At 40.5% G+C, this 25,685-nt stretch overlaps 2 protein-coding genes across 5 annotated transcripts in view; both read right to left on the bottom strand.

Moving 5' to 3' along the window:
* Window positions 1-418: 418 nt before the first annotated feature.
* LOC125294906 (tripartite motif-containing protein 16-like) overlaps window positions 419-25,685 on the bottom strand; it is a 30,915-nt gene continuing 5,648 nt past the window's right edge. For 3 of the 4 annotated variants that reach the window (XM_048243966.1, XM_048243968.1, XM_048243969.1), the window contains one exon: window positions 24,743-25,673. In XM_048243966.1, coding sequence (XP_048099923.1) covers window positions 25,159-25,673 — 515 coding nt within the window. In that variant the 3' untranslated portion in view covers window positions 24,743-25,158. Of the gene's footprint in view, window positions 1,028-24,742; window positions 25,674-25,685 lie in introns of those variants that run through there. The other variant, XM_048243967.1, reaches the window with a different exon arrangement.
* On the bottom strand, window positions 1,406-15,021 carry LOC125294907 (E3 ubiquitin-protein ligase TRIM47-like). The gene is made up of 8 exons (XM_048243970.1): window positions 14,028-15,021; window positions 13,381-13,476; window positions 12,666-12,899; window positions 12,320-12,491; window positions 12,179-12,211; window positions 2,254-2,313; window positions 1,654-1,709; window positions 1,406-1,497 (listed from the first exon to the last, which is right to left on the bottom strand). The coding sequence occupies exons 1-7, from the start codon at window positions 14,622-14,624 to the stop codon at window positions 1,675-1,677; spliced, it is 1,227 nt and encodes a 408-aa protein (XP_048099927.1). The 5' UTR covers window positions 14,625-15,021; the 3' UTR covers window positions 1,406-1,497; window positions 1,654-1,674.

The following is a 25,685-nucleotide window of genomic DNA, read 5'->3' as shown; positions in this document are numbered from 1 at the left end:
GTCTTCTTATTAAGCATTCATTATGATGGCAATACATGGTCTTGTTAATGAAAATGTCAAGAATCATATGATTCATTTTGAAAGAAGCTAAGTTATTTACATTTTGAAATAATAGTGACTTTATGAATGTCCATAATAATGGACACCAGGACCAAAATATTTTGATTTTTTGGGAAATTTAGGATATCATTTGTATGGGATGAATGGGGGTCAGATTTGGAGCTCTCAGGTGATGAGGAGTGAAACAGAGATGAGGACTATGAACTCCAGCCTCAAGAAGATAGCGAGGAAGAGTAAGACTAAAAATGAATTATCGCAGATGAAAGAAAAACATGAAAATGAAATGAACAATCCAGAAAAAAGAAATACAACTGTCAAAAAAAGGCAAATAAAGTAGTCTAGAAGGATAAATAACATTTTCCCTTATATTTGGTTAAGTTTACCCTTAATTTAATACCACTAAAAGCATAATTTGTCCATTTTTGTCTATTTTCATGGCTACCTTTTCATAGTAAAACGGTCCTTTTGTCCACCACAGGGGACATGCTATAAAATTAAAAATAAAAAAAAAATTGTAAGATGTTTTTTTAATCCTAAATAGAAAGGAAATCACAAAAAAAGAAGTTGTTGGGCACTTTTATTTCTTGGTTCTCAGGAGGGTATAGCTGCGTCAGGCCACCCAATAACTTGAGGGAGTGGTTTTGGTCTTTTGTTTTCCACAAGAATAGAGAATCTCAGGCAGCTGAGAGGCAGCTGCCAGATCCTTACATGTGAGTGGTGGCTTATATGTGTGCTGATGAGATGGGATGTCTTTATGGGGGTGTGTGTGGATGTGATAACAGCATCTATCTGCATCTGGGTTCTTTACATTTACTGTAATGTCCTGCTGTATACAGTGCGGGTCATAACAGCATCACTGATGATTTGGTACTTATCCAAAACCCAGGGTAGAGTGTGTGAGTGAATGTGGTCTGGACTCTGTGCAGGAGGGTCGTTGTGTCAGAGATGCTGTAGAAGGCCAGAGTTCCTGCCCCTGTGATCCACATGCGGATAGCCAGCTCCTATTCTGGAAAGGAAGCTGGAGGGCCACTAGGATGGATAACAGGAGTTCTTTACATTTTTAGTCTGTTTATTATGATGATTTGTACTTATCCAAAACCCAGGGTAGAGGTGTGTGAAAAAGGAGGGGTGTCAGAGAGCTAGAAGGGAGGTGATCCAGCCTCCAGGACCGATCATTATATCCAAACAATACCTGTATACCCTCTTTGCTGCTTTTATATGAGACTACTATATAAACAAGGCCACTCCACTCAACTTCCCAGTAGCAGCGTCCAGACACACCCTCTCTACACAGCACCTGATAATAAGTATCAAATCTTTCTGGATGATCAGGATATGACTGGAGCCCAGCTACACTCCAGTCCACCCTCCTGTTCCCCTCAGACAGATGGAGTTGTCTGTGTGCTGTGTTTGGATCCAGTGTGAAGTGACAGATATCTGATGGAGGAGAAGAGAAAACAGACTTGTATTTGTATATAACTGTGTGTGTGTGTGTGTATGTTTTTTGTGTTGCATGCATGTGTGTTTGCGTGGTGGTGTAGCAGTGTGGTGTGTGGTGGTGTGCACGTGTGTTTGTTTGAGTTTCCAACTTACACTGCAAGAGCTCCTCTCTGGTCACTGGTTCAGGAAAACAACCTGGACATCAGACACTAAAACAGAAAATATCACTTTACTACAAACAACACTTAGTTACATATACAGCATACAGATAATATATTATGATGAAAGCACACTCATTTTCAAATAACACCAGTAGAGATTGTATAAAGAAGGTTGTGTGCCATTATGCGTCCCCAGCTGCTTAAATCAACCTCCACTGACAAGTAAAGATGGAGGTGCCCTCATTCAAAAGTCCCTCATCTTCATTAGGAGGGTAAGGACATGTTTATAGGACCTTCAGTTCTAACCCCATCTGAATCAGCTCATTAGCACAAGACAACTCCAGAAGTAATGGGTGTAATCTACTGGTTTGTAGTGCATTCGTTACGGTTTGTTAAAGCTAAATTCTAACTCCACCATTGTTCTAAATGAGCTTGTTCTAAATGCCTAAACTCTGGGGGCCAGCCACACCACCAGGTTTGGCAGCTGAAAAAAGGTTTTAAAGATAAAAAGATTCAGTGAAACTATCATTCCTTTGCTAGACCCCAGATGTAAAGGCCTAGAGGCTGTTAGAATCAGTCAGTAAACACTTACTGTTTGGTGGCAGTTTCTCCTTACTGTTTGTTCTTCTGACTGGGAGTTTAGAATCAGTATCTGGGAACCAACACAGAGACACTTATATAGCCAGGATCTACAGACCAAACCAACACACATCTTGCTTTGCATTTATATTACCTTAATGTTTCCTCCACCTCTTTGGGGGATGTGTGTTTTTAGGAATTGCTTGTTAGCTCTAAAAGGAAGTTGTATTTCATCTGCTGAATGGGTGGCCATTTCCATAGCACCAAAAAGGAGGACACTTTGAGGCATTTAGTGAGGCAAGAATAAATTACATAGGACTCTGGTGTAGGCCTACTCCAAACCACAATACAATTTTGTCCATGATAATGATGGTTTCATGATACAGTGATTCTGAAATATTCTTCATTGCAATTAGGCCTATTTGCAAGACAATTTGATCTATGATATATCATGTCATGTATGTATAATAATAAAAAATATAAATATAAATTAAAAAAATATTCCTGGAAAGGCTAAAAGTGTTTGTTCACAGTATTTGTATTTATTCAATACATTGGGGTGTCTTTTTCAAAAACTGACCAGATTAACCTGCCTTGCAAAGTGCACAGTTCCACAAAGCATAGGCCTAACATGATTTCTGGACTGAAAATGTGCAAATTAAGTTCACATAAAAATAAACATTTCAGTTCTTAACCCTTTAAGGTGTAGGTTTTTGAACGTTCTAAGTTCCGCAACAATTGAAGGTTCTAAAATTCTATGTTGAATTCAATGAACCCAGATATTCTTTAGAACGTTCATTTCTCAACCAGTGTGACGGTACTCCTTTAAGGGTTAACAAGCCTAAATAACTTGTTTTATGTAAACAACAAAAGAGAGTGTGAAAAAAAACACCATGCATTAACATTCAAAACGTATTTATACAGTGATTCAGTCTATTGGGAACTTGTCTGCAGTGTCTTCATCATTGTGTCTGTGTGCGCAGCAGTTCACCTGTATTTTTAATCGATTTAAGTTCCTGTCCTCAGTATCCTGTTCAATTTAGCCTCAGCAAACTCCACCTTCACCCTCTGCAGCAGTTCAGGACAGGGGCGTCACTAGACCTTATTCACTGGGGCACGTGCCTTAGTAAAAGTCTCCAGTGCCCCAGTAAAATTCTAGCGCGGCTCTAGCTTCATTCATGAGCGCATCTCCGTGCCTACTTTAATCATGGCTCGAGCTGGTCACTTACCAGCCAATAAAAAAAACAAGGAATAAAGAAAGGGACCATAATAGCCAATCAGGAAATAGCACCTCTGTAGCTGGCTAAGATTGAACGCAACAATCAATGAAAATCGTTCACATGATTCTTTCGAGTGTTTCGTTGTACTGCACACACAAAGGGTGTGTTCCAAACGGGAGACAGCTGCCTACTGCCTCCCTCCCTACATAGAGAGCTGTCTCACTAGACATGACTTAGGATTAAATGCATCTTTTTAAAAAATGAGCGAAAGCACTCTAGAATCTTTGGTTAACACTCACGGTATGACGTTAGCAAAGGCCTGACGTTAAACTAAATTAGCTTAATGAAGTTTTAGCAGGCTAACGGTATAAATTAGTTTTACGGCCGGCAGATATATCAGACCAGACGCTATTAATGGTTACAACAATGGCATAATCAGATAGTAAATTGATTATTTCTAATCTGTAATCTGCAAATCTAAGCAAAATAAGATCACACAAATGACATTTTAAACAGATTCAGCAGCCATTACCGATGTCATCCGGCCATGTTTGTTTACCTTTCACAGCTGTTTCAGACGCTGCCGCAAGGGATTATGGGTAGGAGGCAGCATGAAGTGTGCATCGATGCTGCCTTCAAAAAAATGACCGCTATTTGGGAATTCTAAGATATCTTAAAAGGCAGCAGAATTTGTTTTTCGGGTTTCAACCAAGACTTGCTGCCTTGCTCCCCAGTTAGATATCTTAAAAGGCAGCAACTTTACCCGCTTTCGAACACACCCATACACTGTGGAATACGCTGGAGCTCGTGGACATCACTTTGAGCATAGAGTAAGTCGCCCCTGTTTAATGTTACAACAAATTGATCAAGACAAATTGATCGCTGTTAGAGAGTGTTACCCACATAACTAGCATCTGTTTTTCAATGCTTAGCGCCATTGTATCCTAAATTTAGCAACAGTTTACCAGCTTGTGCTCTCTCCCTCACACACACACTCACACCATGTAGGCTGCATGCACACATGCGGACAATTAATAAGGGATTTATATGTAGAGAGAGTCCTGTAAAAGTAGAGAGTCCCTGTAAAACTAAACATAGTAGCCAGATGGACATCAGAAAATTTCTTCCTGAACAGAGGGAGAGGAACAGTGAGGAGGATGAGGGAGGTATGATAATTTTGTCCCACATTAACGGTGTAACATTAAATGCTGGTAAAACAATGGTTTAGCAACTTAAATCTGATAAACTATTACACAGAATGGAGCCATCATTAAAATTTCTTCCTGAACAGATGGGCTTTAGTAGGAACAAAGTGCAGTATTGCCAGGATGTTGTGGGATTTTTTTTGAAGATGTAATTTTGCCCGAGAGATATGTATAGTAAAGTTCATGAAGAGTCTGTGTGCAGCCATGGCCAGGCGGAAGCTGGGGAGGATGTCATGCATGTGGTAATGACACAGGCCTAGTGGGGATTATGATTTGAGCTCATCCACCAATATGATTTATTGAGGTATACTGATTGCAGCCAAGGGGTCTGCCATTTACATAGGGGCAGACAAGGGTTGGCCATACGAAAAAAGGAGGTGTTTTGATAACATACAAAGACTTTCCCTAAGAGAAAACCCCAGAAGCCATCTGTGCCTGGATTGGATCTTGCAGAGGCATCCATCATTGCAAATCCTGCCTGGCAGCACTTAGTCTCTGTGCATTTTCAGAGCTGAAGGACTTGTGAGTAAAAGGCTATTTAAGCTCATCAAAGACCACTGCTGGTTTTGTTCAGAGGATGTTAAAAGTTAGTGGACAATGTCCCTTGCCTGGGAGGGAAGTATATCTCAATTTTGACTAAAAATAAGCTTCCCCTTGTGTTAGTAGGAAAGCCTATTAAATTCATGCAGTGAGTATAGGCCTACTTATGCCTATGTGTTTGGAAGTTGCTGGATAGTGGCTGCTACAACAATTGAGGGAGAGAGTGCTGGACGAGGAGGAGGAGAAGAAGGTCGACGAGAGGGAGAAGACAGGGGAGAAAGAGCACAGGCTGGGCAGTCCAATACCAGGCAGGAGGAGGAGGAGGAGGAGGAGGAGGAGAGAGACAGGCAAGAAACGGATGAGGACATGATGGGGGCTAGACGTAAAACTATTCAGAGTATGGAGGAGGATGTCTGTGACCTAGGGGAGATATGTGATGGTCCAAATCAGGCTAGCCATTTATTTCATATTGCGCACACAGTTCATTTTTTTTTTTTTTATGTTGGGGGCCTGTGCCCCAGCAAAGCTCTAAGTCTAGAATCGCCCCTGGTTCAGGAGACAACACCTCTAGGATGAGCTCTTCCAGGTTAAAGCGGAGCTTTGCTACGACCAGTGTCGGTTCAGACCTCCATGGGGCCCTAAGCAAAATCCTGCTAAGGGGCCAGCCTACCTGAATTCTGTGGGCCAAAATAAACCTTTTTTTTCCCAGTCCCACCTGCTCCCAATACAATCATCCCACCCCATTTTGGATGTCTACAGAAGTTACAAAATATCGTTTTGTGGGTAAAGAAAAATAATCGTGTGTGAATCACCTTCACAGCTATAAATGCCCAATTTTAGGGTCTAGACTGCTTGCTTTTGAAGCTGGCTGTACATATCTCGTTGTGCTAGTACTGGTTGAGGCTGACTGTTCTTCACCTGTGTCTGTAGTAGCCTAGCCTAGGCTACTTGCCAAAGACATGTACTGGACGTTATTCCCTTCAATTTTTTTATTTCATATTATTTAAATATTTTAATAGGCCTACTTCATATAATGTACTATGTGCATCTGTCCAGTATGCAGCACAGCAAATCAAAGTTTATCTATTAGGCTACTTTACATTTTGCATATGTTCAGTTGTATCTAATCTAACCAAAGCTTGACTGAAACATTATAAAACCATTGACTTGTTTTAAAAAAATGTAGGAAGAGTGAAATCACCCATTAATTTAGAGACGGGTCCTCGCATGTTTCTGCTGAAAAACTGCTGGTTTAACCTCAAGCGTGCACATATTAGTCCATGAGCCACAGGGGGTCGTCATTACCACTTGGGGGGGCAAATTCTCACTATATTTTTCTGAAAGCTACATATCTCTGGAGTATAAAATGGTATGATAGCAAGTTGGATCTTGTAGCTTTGTGGCTGTACAGGCCTTCAAAGTTGACCTGATTTGAAAAAAAAGGAAATTCCGCCTATTGGCTTTTTTTGTTAAAACACTCATAAGAGCCCAGAAAATAATCCAAATCTTATTATTACTGATGCATATGTGGTGTTTGATGTTGGCATACATATTTTGACTCATTATGTGATTTTGCTCTTCATTTTGGTTGATAAAATGTTTGTGTAAGATTTATGTACAAAAAAAAGCTAATTTGAGTTTTCAAAGCAACATGTTATGGCAATACCTGAAATGCAGACCTTATTGATCATTACTATTCTACCTTCCTTACTTTCAATTGCGAGTTGAAATTAATGTTAAATGATAAAGAGCTCATTGTGGACTTCAGGAAGTCTAAAGCTAGCAATCACACACCCATTCTCATCAACAGGACTGAGGTGGAGCATGTCACCAGCTTCAAGTTTCTGGGTGTCCACATCTCTGAGGACCTCTCTTGGACCCTCAACACCTCTACCCTGATCAAAAAGGCTCACCAGCGTCTCTTCTTTCTGAGGTCCATCTGTCTCCTCAGATCCTGGTGAACGTCTACCGCTGCAACATCGAGAGCATCCTCACCAACTGTGTCACAGTTTGGTATGGCAACTGCTCTGCCCACACCAGAAAGCACTGCAGAGGGTGGTGAAAACTGCCCAACACATCACCGGTTCCTCACTCCCCTCCATCGAGGCCATCCAGGGCAAGCGATGCTTGCGTAAGGCGCGCATCATCAAACACTGTTTTCACCCCAACCACAGACTGTTCACCCCACTCCCCTCCGGGAGGCGTTACAGGTCACTCCAAATCCAAACCAGCAGGTTCAGAGGAAGATTTTCTCTCCTGTGGCTGTCACCCTACTGAACTCTAGCTCTGCATCCCGGTGACATCCAACAAACTAAGCCCCCACCACCCCCTGCCCCGCCCCCGCCTGATGCCTCCTTGCCTGTGCCTGTTGCGGTGTCCACGACCATGGCAACCTTGACAGGGACAACAAGGAGGCGGACATCCCCTAGCCCCCCCCCCCACAACTGCACTACCCTATCCCACCCATCTATCCGATCCATCTATTTATTTTCAAATGTACATACTGTAATTACACTTATACTGTACATAGCCATATTCTACTGCTTTTCATCCTGCACATACACTTATTATTAATACTATTGTAATGTTACTGTTTCTGCACTACAATGGTACTGTTACCACACTGCACATAGTTGTACATACTGTACCTATCTGTCTATATGGTTCATACTAAATATCCATATTTATTCAGTTTTTCTGTAATATATTCTGTTAATACACTGAATATATCTATATTGTTCTTACTACTACTATAATGGTACCGCCACTACATTGCACATACTGTACATGTTGTTCATACATTGTTCATATTACAGTACATAGCCATATTTATTCTGCTCTTATGAAGTAACTGCTAATACACTGCACATATTTATATTTAATTTATGCTACTCTAAACCACCTTCTGCAAAACAACTGTATACTACTGTCTACACTGCACTATATGTCTTGTCCTGTCTATGCACCGCCTATACTGTGTATATCACATTGCACTTTTCTGCTTTTTTGCACTTCTGACGCAAACTGCATTTCGTTGTCTCTGTACTTGTTCTCTGCACAATGACAATAAAGTTAAATCTAATCTAATTTAATCTAAAAAATTATCTACCTCTGCTTTGACTCTTTACGGATCATGCTATGAATTGCAGCAGCAATGTCTGCATAAGTTGAGACATTGTTATTGACCTTCTGGACCAGAGACCATTATCTGATAGTGATGCAAGTTTCTGCAAATGCTTTGCAAGTGCTGCTTTAGAGGTTTTCCTTGGGGTCCCCACAGGTGTCGCCAATGACCATGGTTAAGGTCCAAGAGGGTGAAAAAAGACTTCTCTCATGTCCAGTCTTTAACATGATGGTCTTCCCATGTGCCTGTGTTTTCTTTTTTGACTCGTAAATGTCTTTAATTTTTGCTTTGTCAATGTATCATGGAATTTGTGCTTAGGTGTATCTGACTCCAGCCTCTATGTCATGATCTTTGCCTGGAGTATAAGCCTGAATCAGATCATCCCTAACCTCTTGTGTTGCTTTGCCTGCTGTAGATATGCAAATTAACTCATGTTCCTCTGAAAATGGATTGATCCAATTTCAGTTTCTGTCTCATCAGATCTAACTGTAGAATTTGTAGTAAATGTACAAAAACTGTTGTAAATGTATGTACTTGTAGATCAAGTCTTGGAAAATAGTTATTATTTCTTTTCAATGGAAATGATTTTACAGTTTTTTCTGAATGCTTAAACACAACTGTGATTCTTATAGCACAATTTCTAAAACTATTAATACTTATAGCAATACTACTACTACTCACTGAGTTCGCAAAACTAAAAGCACAAACACTGCTTTGCACTCAGTTTGCAATTTTGTAACACACACTTTGCACAACTGTAGGCACAATTCACTGCACTTACACTATTTTGCCAACTCTCTGGCACACTTTTGCATGTGAAAACTGTTTTAGATAATTAGTTCACTTTGCAATCAGCCTAAGCACTATAAATAAGCCACAGGTAATGTACAATGGGTACAATGGAGGGAACAGGAAGAGTGAGAAGAGAAAGAAATAGCCCTTTTACAGCAAAAAAAAAACAGTCTAATGTGGGGATATTGTCATCTCAGGCCTGGATACGTCATTCCAGAATATATTTTTTCCCGGTGCCTTGGACTAGGACATTGCATGTGATGTAGACAGAATTTTGAGAGTGACGACCCAGTCTCAGTGAAATTGCTATTTTGTGTTTTGACTTGGAAAAACAGACGTGTGTTTGTTTTGATGTATGTAAATAAACACCAATACTTACAGTAAAGTTTGGATCCCTGTATGTTTACAGAACTATGACAAAAGTATGACCTCAAACTGACATAGTCTACCTTGTGCACAGAGAAAGCAAAAGCCAGATGTGTTTTTTATTCATACCATCAGTGTGTTGTTGGCACATTGTGTGCTTACTATTGTGATGGCTTGTGTTTACTGTTTGATCTTAAAAACACCATTTTTACTTAAGGTGTGAAGAGTTAAGCCAGGTGTGTTGGCTTTTGCAAGAGAACTAATGATGTTTTGTTGATTGGGTGAGAGGTTTTGCCATTTGTGTGTAGAGTTTTGCAAAAAAAGCCATAGTTACAAAAAATGTGCTTACAGTTTTTTCTGAATGCTTAAACACATTTTTTGTAACTATGGCTTTTTTTGCAAAACTCTACACACAAATGGCAAAACCACTCACTGAGGTCACAAAACTAAAAGCACAAACACTGCTTTGCATTCAGTTTGCAATTTTGTAACACACACTTTGCACAACTGTAGGCACAATGGCTATTGTTTACACTATTTTGCCAACTCTCTAGCACACTTTCTCATGTGAAAACTGTTTTAGATAATTAGTTCACTATGCAATCAGCCTAAGCACTATAAATAAGCCACAGGTAATGTACAATGGGTACAATGGAGTGAGCAGGAAGAGTGAGAAGAGAAAAAAACAGACAAAAAAACAGTCTACATGTGGGGATATTGTCATGTCAGGGCCTGGACACGCCATTCCAGAATATATTTTTCCCGGTGCCTTGGACTAGGACATTGCATGTGATGTAGACAGAATTTTGAGAGAGACTAACCCGATGTAGACTGATTTGTTTTGTCTCAGTGAAATGCTATTTTGTGTTTTTGACTTGGAAAACACACTTGTGTTTGTTTTGATGTGTGTAAATAAACACTAGTACTTGAAGTTGGGATCCCTGTATGTTTACAGAACTATGACAAAAGTATGACCTCAAACTGACATAGTCTACCTTGTGCACAGAGAAAGCAAAAGCCAGATGTGTTTTTTATTCATACCATCAGTTTGTTGTTGGCACATTCTGTGCTTACTATTGTGATGGCTTGTGTTTACTGTTAGATACGAAAACACCATTTTTAATGAAGTTGTGAAGAGTTAAGCAAGGTGTGTTAGCTTTTGCAAGAGAACTACAATGTTTTGCTGATTGGGTGAGAGGTTTTGCCATTTGTGTGTAGAGTTTTGCAAAAAAAAAGCCATAGTAGTTAAAAAAAGTTACAGTTTTTCTGAATGCTTAAAAATTTTTTGTAACTATGGCACACAAAATGGCAAAAGCAATCACATAGTTACAAAAAACTGTAACATCAGATGAAAGACAATTTTAAGTATGATGATAATAATAATAATAATAATAATAATAATTGTACATAATGATAATGTGTAAAGTATGAATATTTTCACCAACCAGTTCATTTACATCTCATTCCCACATTCTTACTAGTCAAAAGTACAACTGAAATGTATAATGTAGATCATTTTAGCACCTGTGATGCAATTACCATAATTTCCCAACTATTAGCTGCAGCTTATACATTAATTTTGCAAAATTTCTTCAGCTATGAGGTTAATACACGGGGGCAGTTAATATGGTATATGGTTTTGTTTCTTTTAACTTGCATAAAACACTGTCCTGTGGCTTATACACAATACGGCTAATACACAGGAAATTACTGTATGTATTTCATGTGCCCTGGACATTATAAAATTATAATATTTATGTTAAGCTGGGTACATGTGGTGATGTGAACAATTTTCATATGGTATTCCTTGAATGTAAAGGTAATAATGGATTGGTAATCATGATGTTTTGATCTCTTGGAATATCTCTTATGGGTAGTTTCAATAAAATACTAATTTACTGAATTTTGGGGTGTTTCCGAATAGTACATTTACAAATAGTAAATAGCATAGCAATGCAGACCTATGTAATCATTTGTATTTCAAGTCTCTGCTGGGAGGTAGGAAGGTATAAATACATTGATTAATGAGGTAGTGGGCATTTCAATTAGTGCTGCAACACGTTGTGTCTCTGAAAACGTAGATTTGCTCATTATTACACATAAATCTTGAATTTTATCAACCAAAATGAAGGGCAAAATCACATAATGATTCAAAATATGTATGCCAACATCAAACACCACATATGCATCAGTAATAATGAGGTTTGGATTATTTTCTTATGAGTGGTTTAACAAAAAAAAGCCAATAGGCGGAATTTCCTTTTTTCAAATCAGAGGTCAACTTTGAAGGCCTGTAGAGCCACAATTTTTAAACTTGATGGCGCTATACAACAAATGAGTGGATATGGAATAGATTGAGATGGCCCCTTGAGTCCACCCTACCCTCCTTTGAGGGGTTCGGTGCAGGGTATGGGCAACAGATCAAAACGAAAATCAATAGTTCTGTGTCATCCTTGTGGAGCTACATGCCCACCATGTTTCATGCAGCCCGGCCTTTAGTGTCCTGGGAATTGTTGACGCAATTACTGAAAAAATATATATAAAAAATCTGGAAGAAAAAAAAGCTATACGCTATATGACTGCTATCCTAGCTATGATGAAGCTATGTCATAATAAACTTATTTGAATCAGAATAAACTGATTTAATCCATTATTTGTACAGCCTTTGGGGAAACTTAATGACAGACTCACATTCTAAAGACTGGATGATCTGGATATGTGCCACTGTTGAGAGACACAGAAAATGCATAGTCAGAATGATTTCATATCTGAACAAAACAAGGTCTTATAAAAGTAGTTCATAATTGTGTCAGTTTTAGATGTTTGTACAACCTGCTGCAGATATTTTGTCTACTTCCTGCTTGAAAATGCCATCCAGTTTCTCCTCCAGCTGCACCTTCACTGCAGAGACAGATTCCTTCACAGCCTCAAAAGAGAAACTCTGGCTGAATGTCATGTTGGCTAAAACTGTACTGCAAGGAGCACCAGTGACCGACACAACATTCTGCAGAGAGAAATACACACAAAGTCAGACAGGGTTAAATCAGTTTATTCACGCAAAAATGCAACTACCCACCCCGTTGCACCCATATTTTATATTGCTATGCAGTACATCTAATTATTATGTTATTTCAGATTCAGGAAACGCATTTAATTTAAATGTAATTAATGATGTCACCTTGAGGAAATGGATGTGATCCTCTGTGTGTGAAAGCTGCTCCAGTTCAGCATCTCTCCTCTTCAGCTCAGCAATCTCCTGCTCCAGTCGCTTCAGGAGTCCTTCAACCCGACTCACCTCAGCCTTCTCCTGAACTCTGATCAGCTCTGTCACCTCAGAGCGCCTTCTCTCAATGGAGCGGATCATCTCAGTGAAGATCCTCTCACTGTCCTCCACTGCTGTCTGTGCAGAGCTCTGTTAGGAGACACACAAAGAGGAGGGCAGGAGACACACAGAGGGAGGTGAAGCTGAAAGTGTTTCATGGTGTCAGTGGTTCTTTGTGTGCTGTAAAGATAACAGCAGAGGCACAGTTACTCACTGGGCACAGTCTGGCCCAAGGGTGGAATTACAATGTATTACTGCTAATAGACTCTTCTCACTCCCCATGATTCAGCATTAATATCACAGATTATGTATTGTACTTACTAATATGTAATAGAACACTACTACTATACTAATAGTTTGCTTTGGATGTGTGCCTATTATTCATCAAGACTCAATTCATCATGACTATCATTAAGCAATGGGATAAAAAAGGGAGTTTGTTGTGATAAAATAACTTTATACCTGTGATCTGGTAATAGCACATCAACCCAACTGCCATAACAATTCAATTATATTAGAGAGCTGAAACCTTAATCAATCAGCAGTTGTCTTTTCTGTGATCAGAACTCACCTTGAGAGTCTCCACAGCCTTCCTCAGCTCCTGCAGCTCCTTCTCTCTCTCCTGGATTCTCTGCTGGAATCTCCTCTGGGTCTGCCCCAACTGCTTCTGTTGATACAAAGGCAGACATATTTAAGTCAAGTTAATTTATATTATATCTAATATATATATATAATTATATCTAATACACATGGGAAATTCAATGTGCTTTGTATGAACAAAATCAATTAATAGTAAATAAATGGGCAATATAAAAATACAGTATAAAATTGTTAAAAAAACACATTAATCATTACAAGTCATACATACATTTCCCTCACGGGATCAAAAGATATCAAAATATATACTTATATATAGCGCATCTGATTAACAGGAAGTGCAATTACTGCAACAGAAAACATCTGAGAACAGTGCTATGCTCTATTAATTTGCTTTCAGAACGACCTCTGACATTGTGCATTCAACACAAGTCAAGCTGGCTCAGAGCCTGAAAAACATTTCCTGGTTCATGTCTTCTCTAATAACTAAGAGTCTATATAGAAAATCAGTAGAATTTAAGAAGTAATGTATAATGTTCTTGTAACTGTCCACACATTAGCCTATATGAGTATCAGACCTTTCAAATAAAATTAAGACTCGAGTATAGCTCCAGTACTCACCTGTTTGTTTTCCCATTCTGCAGCAGCTGTGACTGTGTCATGGCCTTTATGTTCGTCCATCGTGCACGGATAGCAGATAAAACTCTGATCAGTACGACAAAATATTTCAAAAACCTTCTTATGACGGGAGCAGATCCTCTCCTGTAGCTGGCCTGTGGCATCAATCACTGAGTGGTTTCTTCCTGGGTGAAGTTCATTGTGAGCTTTGAAGTGAGTTTCACAGTAAGACAACAGACAATCCAGACAGGACTTCGCAGCTTTGAGTTTTCTCCCAGCGCAGATATCACACTCCACATCTCCCGGTCCAGCAGTAGATAAAGCAGGAGGGGCAGCCTGGATTCTAGTCTTCCTTAGTTGTTCCACTAGCTCTGCGACAACATTATTTTTGTTTAAAACGGGTCTCGGAGTGAATGTCTGTCTGCATTGTGGGCAGCTATAAACGCCTGGTCTAACCTTCTGATCTTCCTGATCCCAGCAGCCTTTAATGCAGCTGATACAGTAGTTGTGTCCACAATGAAGAGTCACTGGATCCTTCAGCAGATCCAAACAAATAGGACACATTAAAAGGTCCTCGTTATTTGACATTGCCTCTGCCATTTTACTGAAGTGCTAACGAACACGATTCAACAAGAACCTATTGAGCAACACTTCTCTTTCACTTTCGTTTTTTACCCCTGATGTTTACCCAGCTTCCTTTGTTGCGCGCAGACCGGTGTCAAAATACCAGCCCACTTTTGCTAGTCATGAAGAATAACATGACAAGCTGTATGTCTGATGTACCCTATTGTAACGACTTGATAGCGACACACAGTTGTCCAATCAAAAGGTTTATCAGCAGAGAACGAGTGTAGACACCGACACAGAGCAAACAGGGCAGGTCAAGTAGACACACACACACACACTACAGATACAGGGAGGACGCAGCTCCCCACATAAAAAGCATCACACACGAGGGAGAACTAAAAGGGGAACATGTTACAATAAAGACGCTAACTTTACACTTATAACTAAGGAGATATAAAGACCCCCACCCCCCCAAATGTTCGCTCTCGTATCCCAGCATGCCCTGCGTGGGAGAACGCTACGCAATGTCTTGTGCGCCGACGTTACACTATTATACAGTGTTAGCTGTAGACTATGCCTACCTTATTGCTTTAATTTCGTGTTTCTCGTTGATAAGAAAATAGGAAAACATCACAGATTTAAAAGGAAATTAAACTCCAAAATGTAATGTTGTTTTCGCAAACTCGCTACTTGAAAACATAGTAAGCCTATTGGAAACCGGGAAACATTAACCAACAATCATGTAAACCCACCAATTCAGAACCAATGACTGCAGGACAGCATATGTTTATAATTGGATATCAGTTGTAATAAGGCCATCTAGTGGAGATAATGTGTAATTATGAAACAATTGATGAGACCTCAAAGTCTGCAAAGGAATGAGTAAGAAAATTAACTTTTAAGAATCCAGCCATATACAGTATACTGAGTTCATATTAATTATGTGTTTGTTAAGTTGTAGGGTATTGATTGATTAGTTAAATGCCATTCATGTTCTGTAAGGTATGCTATAATAAAAAGTATTGCCCTCTATGTCGACTCCAGTGAATCTGCGCGCGTAAAGGAAATGCTCAGCATCAGCATCGTCCATTACAGGACAAAAGCAGAGACATGTAGGCAGATTTATGACAGATTTACATCAAATAACTAAAAATACAAATGCCATTATACATGTCTTCTTTCTTTGATTTTCCTATCATTAGGGTTATTAACATCTGTTTGCCACCCACTGCTTGCCTTGTGAGTGTGTTAGCCCACCCATCAGTGCTGATAAGTAGCAAGTGGAAAGTCCTCTTCTTCATCATTATTCTGACTCAGTTATGCCCAGTCAAATAGGTGGCAGTTTTGTGGTCTGGAGAAGTTGTGGGCATCAGCATTTGTATTTCAAAATGAAAACCTACAAAACTGGTGATTGAGCCAGACAGATGACATAGTTGAGCTCCAAAAGAATTGTATTCGGGATGTAAATATTCATAAACAAGTCTGAGAAATCAGAGGTCTTTCTCCCCAATCCCAAAATGAAATATGAAATATGATTTTATTGTGTTCTCATCGTATAATCTCAGCTTTATTACATGCCCAATACAGTCCCTCCTCACACTGAATGTCCCTTTATTTGGTGATGATGACCCCGGGCAGCACGTCGCAGAAGATCAGATACAGCACCAGGTACGTGTAGCCGGACACGTCCACCGACAGCACCGAGCCGCAGTCCGTCACCCAGGTGGCGTTGTGGCTGCTGGTGGCCATGCTGGCCAGCAGGGGGCAGCAGAAGGCCAGGCCGCAGACGGGGATGAGCAGCACAGTGGGCCGCACGTGCCGCAGCACCAGCTCCTGGGCACGGGTGTAGCAGTGCACCGGCTCCATCACCAGCTTGGTGGCGAAGTAGAACAGCAGGAAGGCGGTGTTCCACAGCACGGAGAAGCGCAGGCTGAGCACCAGCACCACCAGCAGCGGGTGCGCCTGGCCCAGAATGCACTGCGGGTCCATCAGGTCCAGGCTCATCCAGAGCAGAGCGAGGGCCTGCTGCAGGATGCTCTGAGCCGCCAGCCGCGGATGACCTCCCACACGGGCGCCCAGCGGTGGGTGCTGGGCGCGCGCGGGTCGCACACTCTGCAGCAGGATGAACATGTGGAAGAACACGGAGAAGACCGCCACGCAACCCGTCAGGCACCACACACCCAGGCGGTGAGCCGGCGACAGCATTATGCCGGACGTGTGTGTGTGTGTGTGTGTGGAGTGTGTTTTTACTCCATACAGAGGGCAGTGTGTGAAGTCAGAGCCGACCAAACAGATCCCAAACTCTAATGGCAGCTCTGAAAATCTGCTCTTTCTCCTGAGAAATCTGCCTTAAAAGACAAAAATAAACATGTTATAGCTCTCATATTTGTTTTAAAATCCTCTTTTATCATCTTACCCTGATATCTACTGATGTTATCCACTAATGTTATTTTTAGGTAGCAATATCTTGCTCAAACAATTCATCTAAAATTCAACCCTGACCCAGTCCCTGTTAGGAGACAGCAGGTGATCGAAACTTAACCACAAAATCTTTCCATCAGACATCTTTTGTTGTTTGTTGTATGTAAGCATATATGTGTGTGTGTGCATGTACAGTATGTGTGTGTGTGTGTGTGTGTCCTCACCCTCATGGCCTTGAGGATGTCCAGGTTGTCCAGTCAGAGCTCCTTGGCCTGGGTGAGCTACTGTCTCTGCAGCAGAGCACTCGGATGGCTCTGCCCGTGAGTCTGATTTATACACTGGTGAGAGAGAGTGTGTGTGTGTGTGTGTGAGGGGCTGGTTAGCAGCTTGGCTTACCACTGCTTATCTAACACACTCCAGCCAACACAGACTCAGTTCACATTCAAATTGGCTTCCTGACGGCTTTTGGCTGTGTCCTTCACACACACACACACACACACACACACACACAAACATAGTGGTGTAATGGTGTGTGTTTGTGAAGTCAAATGTGGTGGACCTGAGGTGTGTGTATGTTTCCTGTCTGTCTGTAGTGCATGTGCCGTCGGGAGTTTAATGCTCACGGCCAAACACAGCTGCCTCTCAGCACGGAGGGATCACACACATCACACATACCGATATATACACACATGCATAATAAAGACCCATCACACAATACAGTCACATCACACACACACTGATATACCCACACATATAATACACACACACAAACACATGTCGTACACACACACAATACATCACACACACATCACACAATACAACCATGTCACACACACAATACAGGCATGACACCTGCATTGAAGGAGATCCCTCAAAATGTTTATGAGTTAGCTAATCATTTCCTGCCAGCTGTTACTTTACTGAATGCCCTATCTCTGAAGTGTGTTAATATATCATATTGTAGCCCCCGGCTGCCAATCACAGTAGTGTCCTCTCTATGTATATTATAAGTATAAATACTCTTTTGATCCCGTGAGGGAAATTTGGTCTCTGCATTTATCCCAATCCGTGAATTAGTGAAACACACTCAGCACACAGTGAACACACAGTGAGGTGAAGCACACACTAATTCCAGCACAGTGAGCTGTGAGGGGTTAGATGCCTTGCTCAAGGGCACTTCAGCCGTGCCTACTGGTCAGGGTTCGAACCGGCAACCCTCCGGGTTACAAGTCCGAAGGGCTAACCAGTAGGCCATGGCTGCCCCTAATATCCCCGGGCATGCTGATGGTTGGCAGGCTGGTGAGAGGGGACGGACCCCCCGGATATAAGCAACCTGTTGAGGAAGTTCATCCTCTCATGTCCTGGGCCAGATGTGGGCCACTGAATTCTGGATATCGGTGCGTTAACATGTTCATGGACATAAAACAAAATAATTAAACACTGGCACTCCAGTGAGACATTAAAATATTGTTTATGACAACAGCGTGTTGTCACACACACAGACAGACACACAGTCAGCCATGTGTGTGTGTGTCTGTATGTGTGATGACATAATGCAAGACCAGCAAGTGTCAAAGCGGCACAGGGCTTGTGTGTGTGTGTGTGTGTGTTCCCAGGTGATAGTGTAATGATGTGTTGGGGTTTCAGTGCTGGTTTGGCTGCTTTGCTTAGTGGCCTACTCCCCCCTCAGCCCTGGTGCTGTGGTCAGACTGTGTTTGACTGGGGGAAGCAGCGGCCGGTTTCTCGTCCTGCTGTGGGGGCCTGTGGTAAAGATATCAGGCAGGTCAGGGGCTGCGGTTGCGTGCGTGCGTGCGTGCGTGTGAGAGAAGAATAGACACATGCTGTTCTTCTATTTACAAAACTTCCACTCGTCACTTGTATGTTGGCATAGAAACCCTACTCTTACTTGTGATAGAGTCGGCATAGAAATCCTGTGCTTACCTGTAATATGAGCATGAAAATTCGTTCCAAACCAGGGACATAATTTATGTAACAGTTTTGGTAGGACACATATCCATTCCTTACTCTTGAGGTAATATATATAACGGTTATTGTGTCACACAAATAAATGTCATACTCAATGTAATTTATGTAATGGATATGGTATGATACAAATCCATTTTATACCCACGATGTAGTTCATGTAATTCATCAGTTTTTAAAAAAAAAAGTCGGTTGACTTCCTCCTCCATGTTTAAAATGAAGTGCAGCTTGAATCTGCTTTTGGCTGGTCTACTCCTTCTGCATTTGTCTAATTCCATGCTCTGGTTGGCCACAGACGCCTTCCACTGTGTCATCAGAGACAGATGACAGGATTATTTAAAAACTAATATCTTCAAATTCAGCCAAGAAAAGTCCTTAATAAATCTCAGCTGACTCTTTGCATCTGTAACAGTGTGTCACATAAAAGCACAGGCAGAAGAAAGACCACTACATGTGTACAGAGATGTGACTGTATAAACACCACTACATGAGTACAGAGATGTGAATATAAACACCACTACATGTGTACAGAGATGTGAATATAAACACCACTACATGTGTACAGAGATGTGATATAAACTCCACTACATGTGTACAGAGATGTGAATGTTTAACATAGATACACTGTAGATAGATAACATAGACAGACATATTGGAGATCAATAAAGTATCTATCTATCTATCTATGTTAAACACCACTACATGTGTACAGAGATGTGAATAAACACCACTACATGTGTACAGAGATATAAATGTACATAAACATTCATCTGAAAGAGGCACAACAAACACCAGCTTTAATACCGATTTTTCCGGACTATAAGTCACACTTTTTTTCATCGTTTGGCTGGGACTTAGTCAGGTGCAACTTATATATCAAAATATATATAATTTAACATGTTTTTAAGACATGAATTGACATGAACACTACATGAAACATTACCGTCTACAGCCGCGAGAGGGCACTCTAGGCTTGTGGAATGAGATCGAGAGCTTGGTAAACTTGCAACAGGTAAGTTGCCAATGCTAATGCTTTACAGTAATACTGTTGCCAAGGAAACGTCGGCCTACACTGGCATCGCTCTCAAGCTACAAGTCACTTGCTACCCACTTCTGAGCTTACCAGAGGCTGAAGCAGTGGGTGCTAGCCTATATTACACAATTGTTCCCTTGAGGCATTCCATCCTACAAATTTAATAAAAAAGTAATTCATGCAAAATTACAAAAGGCCTACGCAATAAGCATTTTTGTTCAGTGAACCTTTTGTAAAATGCTTTACAATTACCATCGCGCCTTCCTTATCTCCCAGTTCGCCTCAGCTTGCCGCCATTCACTCCTTTGTCTTCATTAAGACTCAAGGTAGAATTCTCAATCTTTTTGGCCTCTGTGCCCAGTTACATAGTCTGTCTGTTCTTGGTCTTGGATTTTGTGAAATAATTTTCTAAATAAATGCAACTCATAGTCCAGTGCACCTTATATATGTTTTTTTTTTTCTTTTCTTAAGGCATTTTTTGACAGATGCGAATTTAAACTGCAAAAATATGGTAATTTTCTCCTCCTTACTGCTGCTGCTGCTGTGTGTGTGTGTGTGAGTGTGTGTGTCAGGGATTAAAGTAAAAAAAAAATTGTTTGACTGAACTTTTTTCAGGCCATAAGTCATACGTTGTTCATATCTACCTATAGAGATAGCACCCCTTTTGGGGTCGCGACCTATTGGTTTTTAATTTACAAAAAGATGCAAACAGCAATGTAAAGCACCAAATAAACACCAAAACGAGGCTACAGGGTACTCTTAAGTTACTATAATAGTATAACTATAAGTATAAGTATATATACTCTTTTGATCCCATGAGGGAAATTTGGTCTCTGCATTTATCACAATCCGTGAATTAGGGAAACACACTGCACACACAGTGAGGTGAAGCACACACTAATCCCGGCGCAGTGAGCTGCCTGCAACAAAAGCGGCGCTCGGGGAGCAGTGAGGGGTTAGGTGCCTTGCTCAAGGGCACTTCAGCCATGCCTACTGGTCGGGGTTCGAACCTGCAACCCTCCGGTTACAAGTCCGAAGCGCTAACCAGTAGGCCAAGGCTGCCCGAATGCCACCTACAGGTGAATGCATAGAACATAACAATCCTATGGTTTGTGTACCCTGTAGCCTCGTTTTAGCCGCCAATGGCCGCCATGTGAATAAGGCGAATTGAGAGTGTTCTTGATTGAGATTTAGTTTTCCTGATGAACAAAACAATATTTCAGTACCATCCCTGACCATTGCTGATTAGCCATTGCTGTTCTTTTCTACTGCAGCAATATTGTAGCAAGGCTTTAACTTACACTCTTATTTAATTACTTCAGGCCAAAAGTGTTTAAAGGGGAGATTTGTTTTCTTGTTAATATACAATTCAACACCAAGTAAAATCTATAAAATCAAGTTTGCAAGACTTCACATTTCCTCATCAAAGTAACGAATCAGAACAGTCTAGATATTGTTCATATTTCCATTTGTTGCCTCATCCGCATTTAATGAAAACATAGTAATTTTGAGTTTTACAGACAACTCAGTTTTCCAATGAGCAGCAATACTGTGTGTGCTCATGCAGGAGGTCTGCGCATCTGATAATGACAATCTGGAGAGGGCGCTTTTGTCTTCAGCAACTGATTGTATAAGGTTGACAAGAGGTTGCGATATGGTGAGGGACAGGTCGTGTTGCGCTATGATAGAACATGCGTAGCCTATACTTTCTGAGCGCAAAAACGGTCAGCCATAGATAAACGTAGCCTACCTCTGTCGTGGTGGCTAGTTGCACCAGGTAGGGAAGATGTCCTGAAGTGCACGAACGTTAACCTTATGGCGGTCTTTTGATTGTTGGCGTGCTAAAACGTTTTCCTATTGCATCCATAAACAATTTTCTTGCAGCAAACCGCGCAAAAGCAAACCCCTGGCACTTTGTTTTTTTACACCATGGCTTGTTAGTTCTCCCGTTTCCAACAGCCGCCCATCTCCATTTATTTTTTAACTTTTGACACCTGTGCCTTCCTTTAGCAACGCATCCATGACAGCTAGTGGCCTTGCCAAATAGACGCACACAAATCATGACGCTAATATGCGAGGTTCTGGTGGGCCTACTGGTTATGGTTTTGTGCTATACATTAATAATAGCAAAGTTTTAAAGTTGCCTATTTTAATTGCATGGTTATTTTTTGTCAACATACGCTCGTTAAAAGTGAGGCCTAAGCAAAATAGGCTACAAGGCTGTCTGTGCGTCACAAACACGACTGACCGACCCCCTTTACTCAACAGTTCGCGATATTATTTTATGTAACACGCTCAGACAAAACCTTCCGTCGCAAATTGTGAACAACATGTTGTACATGTCAGACGGGATATAGGCATAGGCTACAGTTTATATTGCGTCGCTTTACACATAATGTTAGTTGCATTGATTAAAAACTGTAACAATAATAATACATCGGGTGGCATAGCAGGCTATCTGTTCAAGTCAGGTGACACCCAAAATGAATGACCTCCCCTGACAAGAGTTCGCGATAGTAAGAAATTGTCTACATGATGCACGGAAAGAACACAGCCTCCGAATTCGCACATAGAGCTCACAATATCATATCCAAAAAAGTTAAACGGATTGGGCAACCTCATCAGCTTTCGATTTTGTCACTATAATCCAAGACGTCAGTTGTTTTTTTAAGCAACCGCCCCAGGCCAATGAGACAAGCGTGACAACATAAACAAAGCGAAACTCATGGCTGACGTATCTTCTTGAGCGGTCTCTGATTGAGACACAGAAAGTTCTCAAGAACACTATAGGTCTTTAAACATTTACCATAACACACATTCATAGCCTGGCGAGGGTGCGTCTAGATTTCTAGGCTAACACATTCATTGGACCTAATATTTGTAGGCTAGTTGCCTTAACCCTTTCATGCACGCATTATGAAAAAAATTCTCTAGAATTTTTTTATATTGATTTTATTACTCTATATGAGCCTAAAACTGAAAAGCATTTTGAATGTTTTAAAAATATGATTTTATATAAAGTTATTTTACTGTCCACGTATGTGGACAGTGCGCAACAATGGGGTAAAAAATAATAAAGAGTAATGACAGAAAATATGGACCATTATGTGACTTTAATGCAAAAAACCAACAGTTTTTTTAAGTACATCATAACAGTAATGATTTTAATGGCACAGAAGGATATTCTAAAGGTGTTTTGCAACATTATAAAGAGTTAAACATTTAAAAAAGAGTTATTTATAACAGTATTTGATCATTTTTTGAACATATTTTGTAACAGATAACATATAAATTATTTTAAAATATTTGTCCAGTTAAAAAAAGTAGATTTTACAATCATATCATGTTGGTTATGTTGTAAACTGCAGAAAAATATTTTTTTACTATGTCATTTAGAAGATAATATTTACAAACATCTCGAAAGATTTGAAAAATGTTTTAAGTTTCAAAAACTGATTGATTTTACAATCATGTCTGTAATGTTATGAACAGCATTTTCCCTTTTAAACATCGTGTGTGTGTACTGTATGTGTGTGTGTGTGCGCGTGTGTACTGTATGCGTGTGTGTACTGTATGTATGTGTGTGTACTGTGTGTGTGTGTGTGTGTGTGTGTACTGTATGTGTGTGTATGTACTGTATGTGTGTGTCTGTGTGTACTGTGTGTGTGTGTGTGTGTGTATGTATGTGTGTGTGTGTGTGTGTGTGTGTGTGTACTGTATGTGTGTGTGTGCGTGTGTACTGTATGCGTGTGTGTACTGTATGTATGTGTGTGTACTGTGTGTGTGTGTGTGTACTCTATGTGTGTGTGTGTGTGTCTGTGTGTGTGTGTGTGTGTCTATGTGTGTGTGTGTGTGTCTGTGTGTGTGTGTGTGTGTGTGTACTGTATGTGTGTGTGTGTGTGTATGTATGTGTGTGTGTGTGTGTGTGTTGTGTGTGTGTGTACACCACTTAGTCATCACCTAATCACCTAATGTCTTAATATATTACTCTTTGCAAAACATACACACCATTCATTGGTCTCTATATATTTCTGTAATGTTGTCATAAATAGGCAGTTCACATAATGTATAACATGTAGTTAGGTCATTATTTATGTTTACCAAATGTTTGTTTCTTTGTAATTTAAAGTAGTTAAATTCATATTTGAACAATACAAATAAAAAAACCTTCCTAGTTACAAAATCAGATTTTTGGTCATCAACTCCTCTGTTGCGCAACATCCACGACTATACGAGCGTCTACAAACTATATTTTACATCAAATATAATTTCTAACCTCATAGAGTTGTTCAACACACTGTCCTGTACACCATAATATTTTTTTTACCTGGTTTAGCCTTCTTGATTAGAAACTTTTACAGATATGCCTGGAGCATTCAGCACATGGCCATTACTGTCAGCCATGTTGAATTGATGATGTCATCAAGCAGTCAATATTCCAAATATAAGATGATACATATTATTAATATATTGCAATGGATCTATTAAAACTGTCCTCAAGTGGATTGGAGTATATCAGCATGATAAACAAATAGAAATCAGAGTTAAAGTTACTGTCCACAGATGTGGACATTGCGCATGAAAGGGTTAAAAAAAGGAAAAGAAAAGGTGATAGACCCCCTCCTATTTTTTTTCTCACAGGATCTGCATCGATCTCAAATATGACATTTCTAAAATCAAATTGACGGAAATCCTTGGTGTGTGTGTGTGTGTGTGTGTGTATGTGTGTGTGTGTGTGTGTGTCTGTGTCTGTGTCTGTGTGTACTGTAGCTAGGCAATTAAGCCAATCCCCCAAAGATTTCAGTCAACATATTTCCCACCCAATAGTTCTAGAGGTGCAGACGCTGTAAGCTGGTGCATGGTTTTGGTCTTTAGTTTTCCCCAATAGTATCTATCTATCTATCTATCTATCTATCTATCTATCTATCTATCTATCTATCTAACACAGAATCTCAGGCAGCTCCTTACATGTGAGTGGTGGCTTATATTTTGTGTGTGTGTGTGTGTGTGTGTGTGTGTGTGTGTGTGTGTGTGTGTGTGTGTGTGGATGTGTGGATGTGATAACAACAATAACAGCATATATCTGTATTTGGGGTCTTTACATTTCTGTCCTGCTGTATATGGTGTGGGTCACAACAGCTTAACTGATGATCCAGAAAATATCTTAAACCCAGGGTAGAGTGTGTGAGTGAATGTGGTCTGGACTCTGTGCAGGAGGGTCATTGTGTTAGAGATGCTGTAGAAGGCCAGAGTTCCTGCCCTGTGATCCACATACACTCCTATTCTGGAGCTGGCCACTAGAGGGAGTTTAGTCTCTTTATTATTGTGCCTGAAAGAGGAGCTGGAACTGGTAATGAACAGCCTCCAGGACTGATCATTATATCCAAACACACACTCCCTACTCTGTCCTTTCCTGCTGATGCTGTTATATGAGACTGCTATATCAACCAACCTACTCCTCTCCACCTCCCAGTAGCAGCGTCCAGACACACCCTCTCTACACAGCACATGAGGACACACATCAAATCTCTCTGGATGATCAGGATATGACTGGAGCTCAGCTCTGTACTCCACCCTCCTGTTCCCCTCAGACAGATGGAGGCGTCTGTGTGCTGTGTTTGGATCCAGTGTGAAGTGACAGGAATCTGTTGTATAAG

Source organism: Alosa alosa, chromosome 5, assembly GCF_017589495.1.
Source record: "Alosa alosa isolate M-15738 ecotype Scorff River chromosome 5, AALO_Geno_1.1, whole genome shotgun sequence".
Classification (NCBI taxonomy): Eukaryota; Metazoa; Chordata; class Actinopteri; order Clupeiformes; family Clupeidae; genus Alosa; species Alosa alosa.
The sequence above is the reverse complement of the archived record's forward strand: the minus strand, read 5'-3'. Positions and strand labels throughout refer to the sequence as shown.

Bases quoted from the DNA above. Each gene is read 5' to 3' on its own strand.
- LOC125294907 (XM_048243970.1), bottom strand. From the start codon at position 14,624: ATGGCAGAGGCAATGTCAAATAACGAGGACCTTTTAATGTGTCCTATT. The intron at 13,477-14,027 runs GTGAGTACTGGA...TTGTATCAACAG, and splicing joins CAGAATGGGAAAACAAACAG to AAGCAGTTGGGGCAGACCCA. The intron at 1,710-2,253 runs GTAAGTGTTTAC...TTTCTGTTTTAG, and splicing joins GGAGAAACTGCCACCAAACA to TGTCTGATGTCCAGGTTGTT.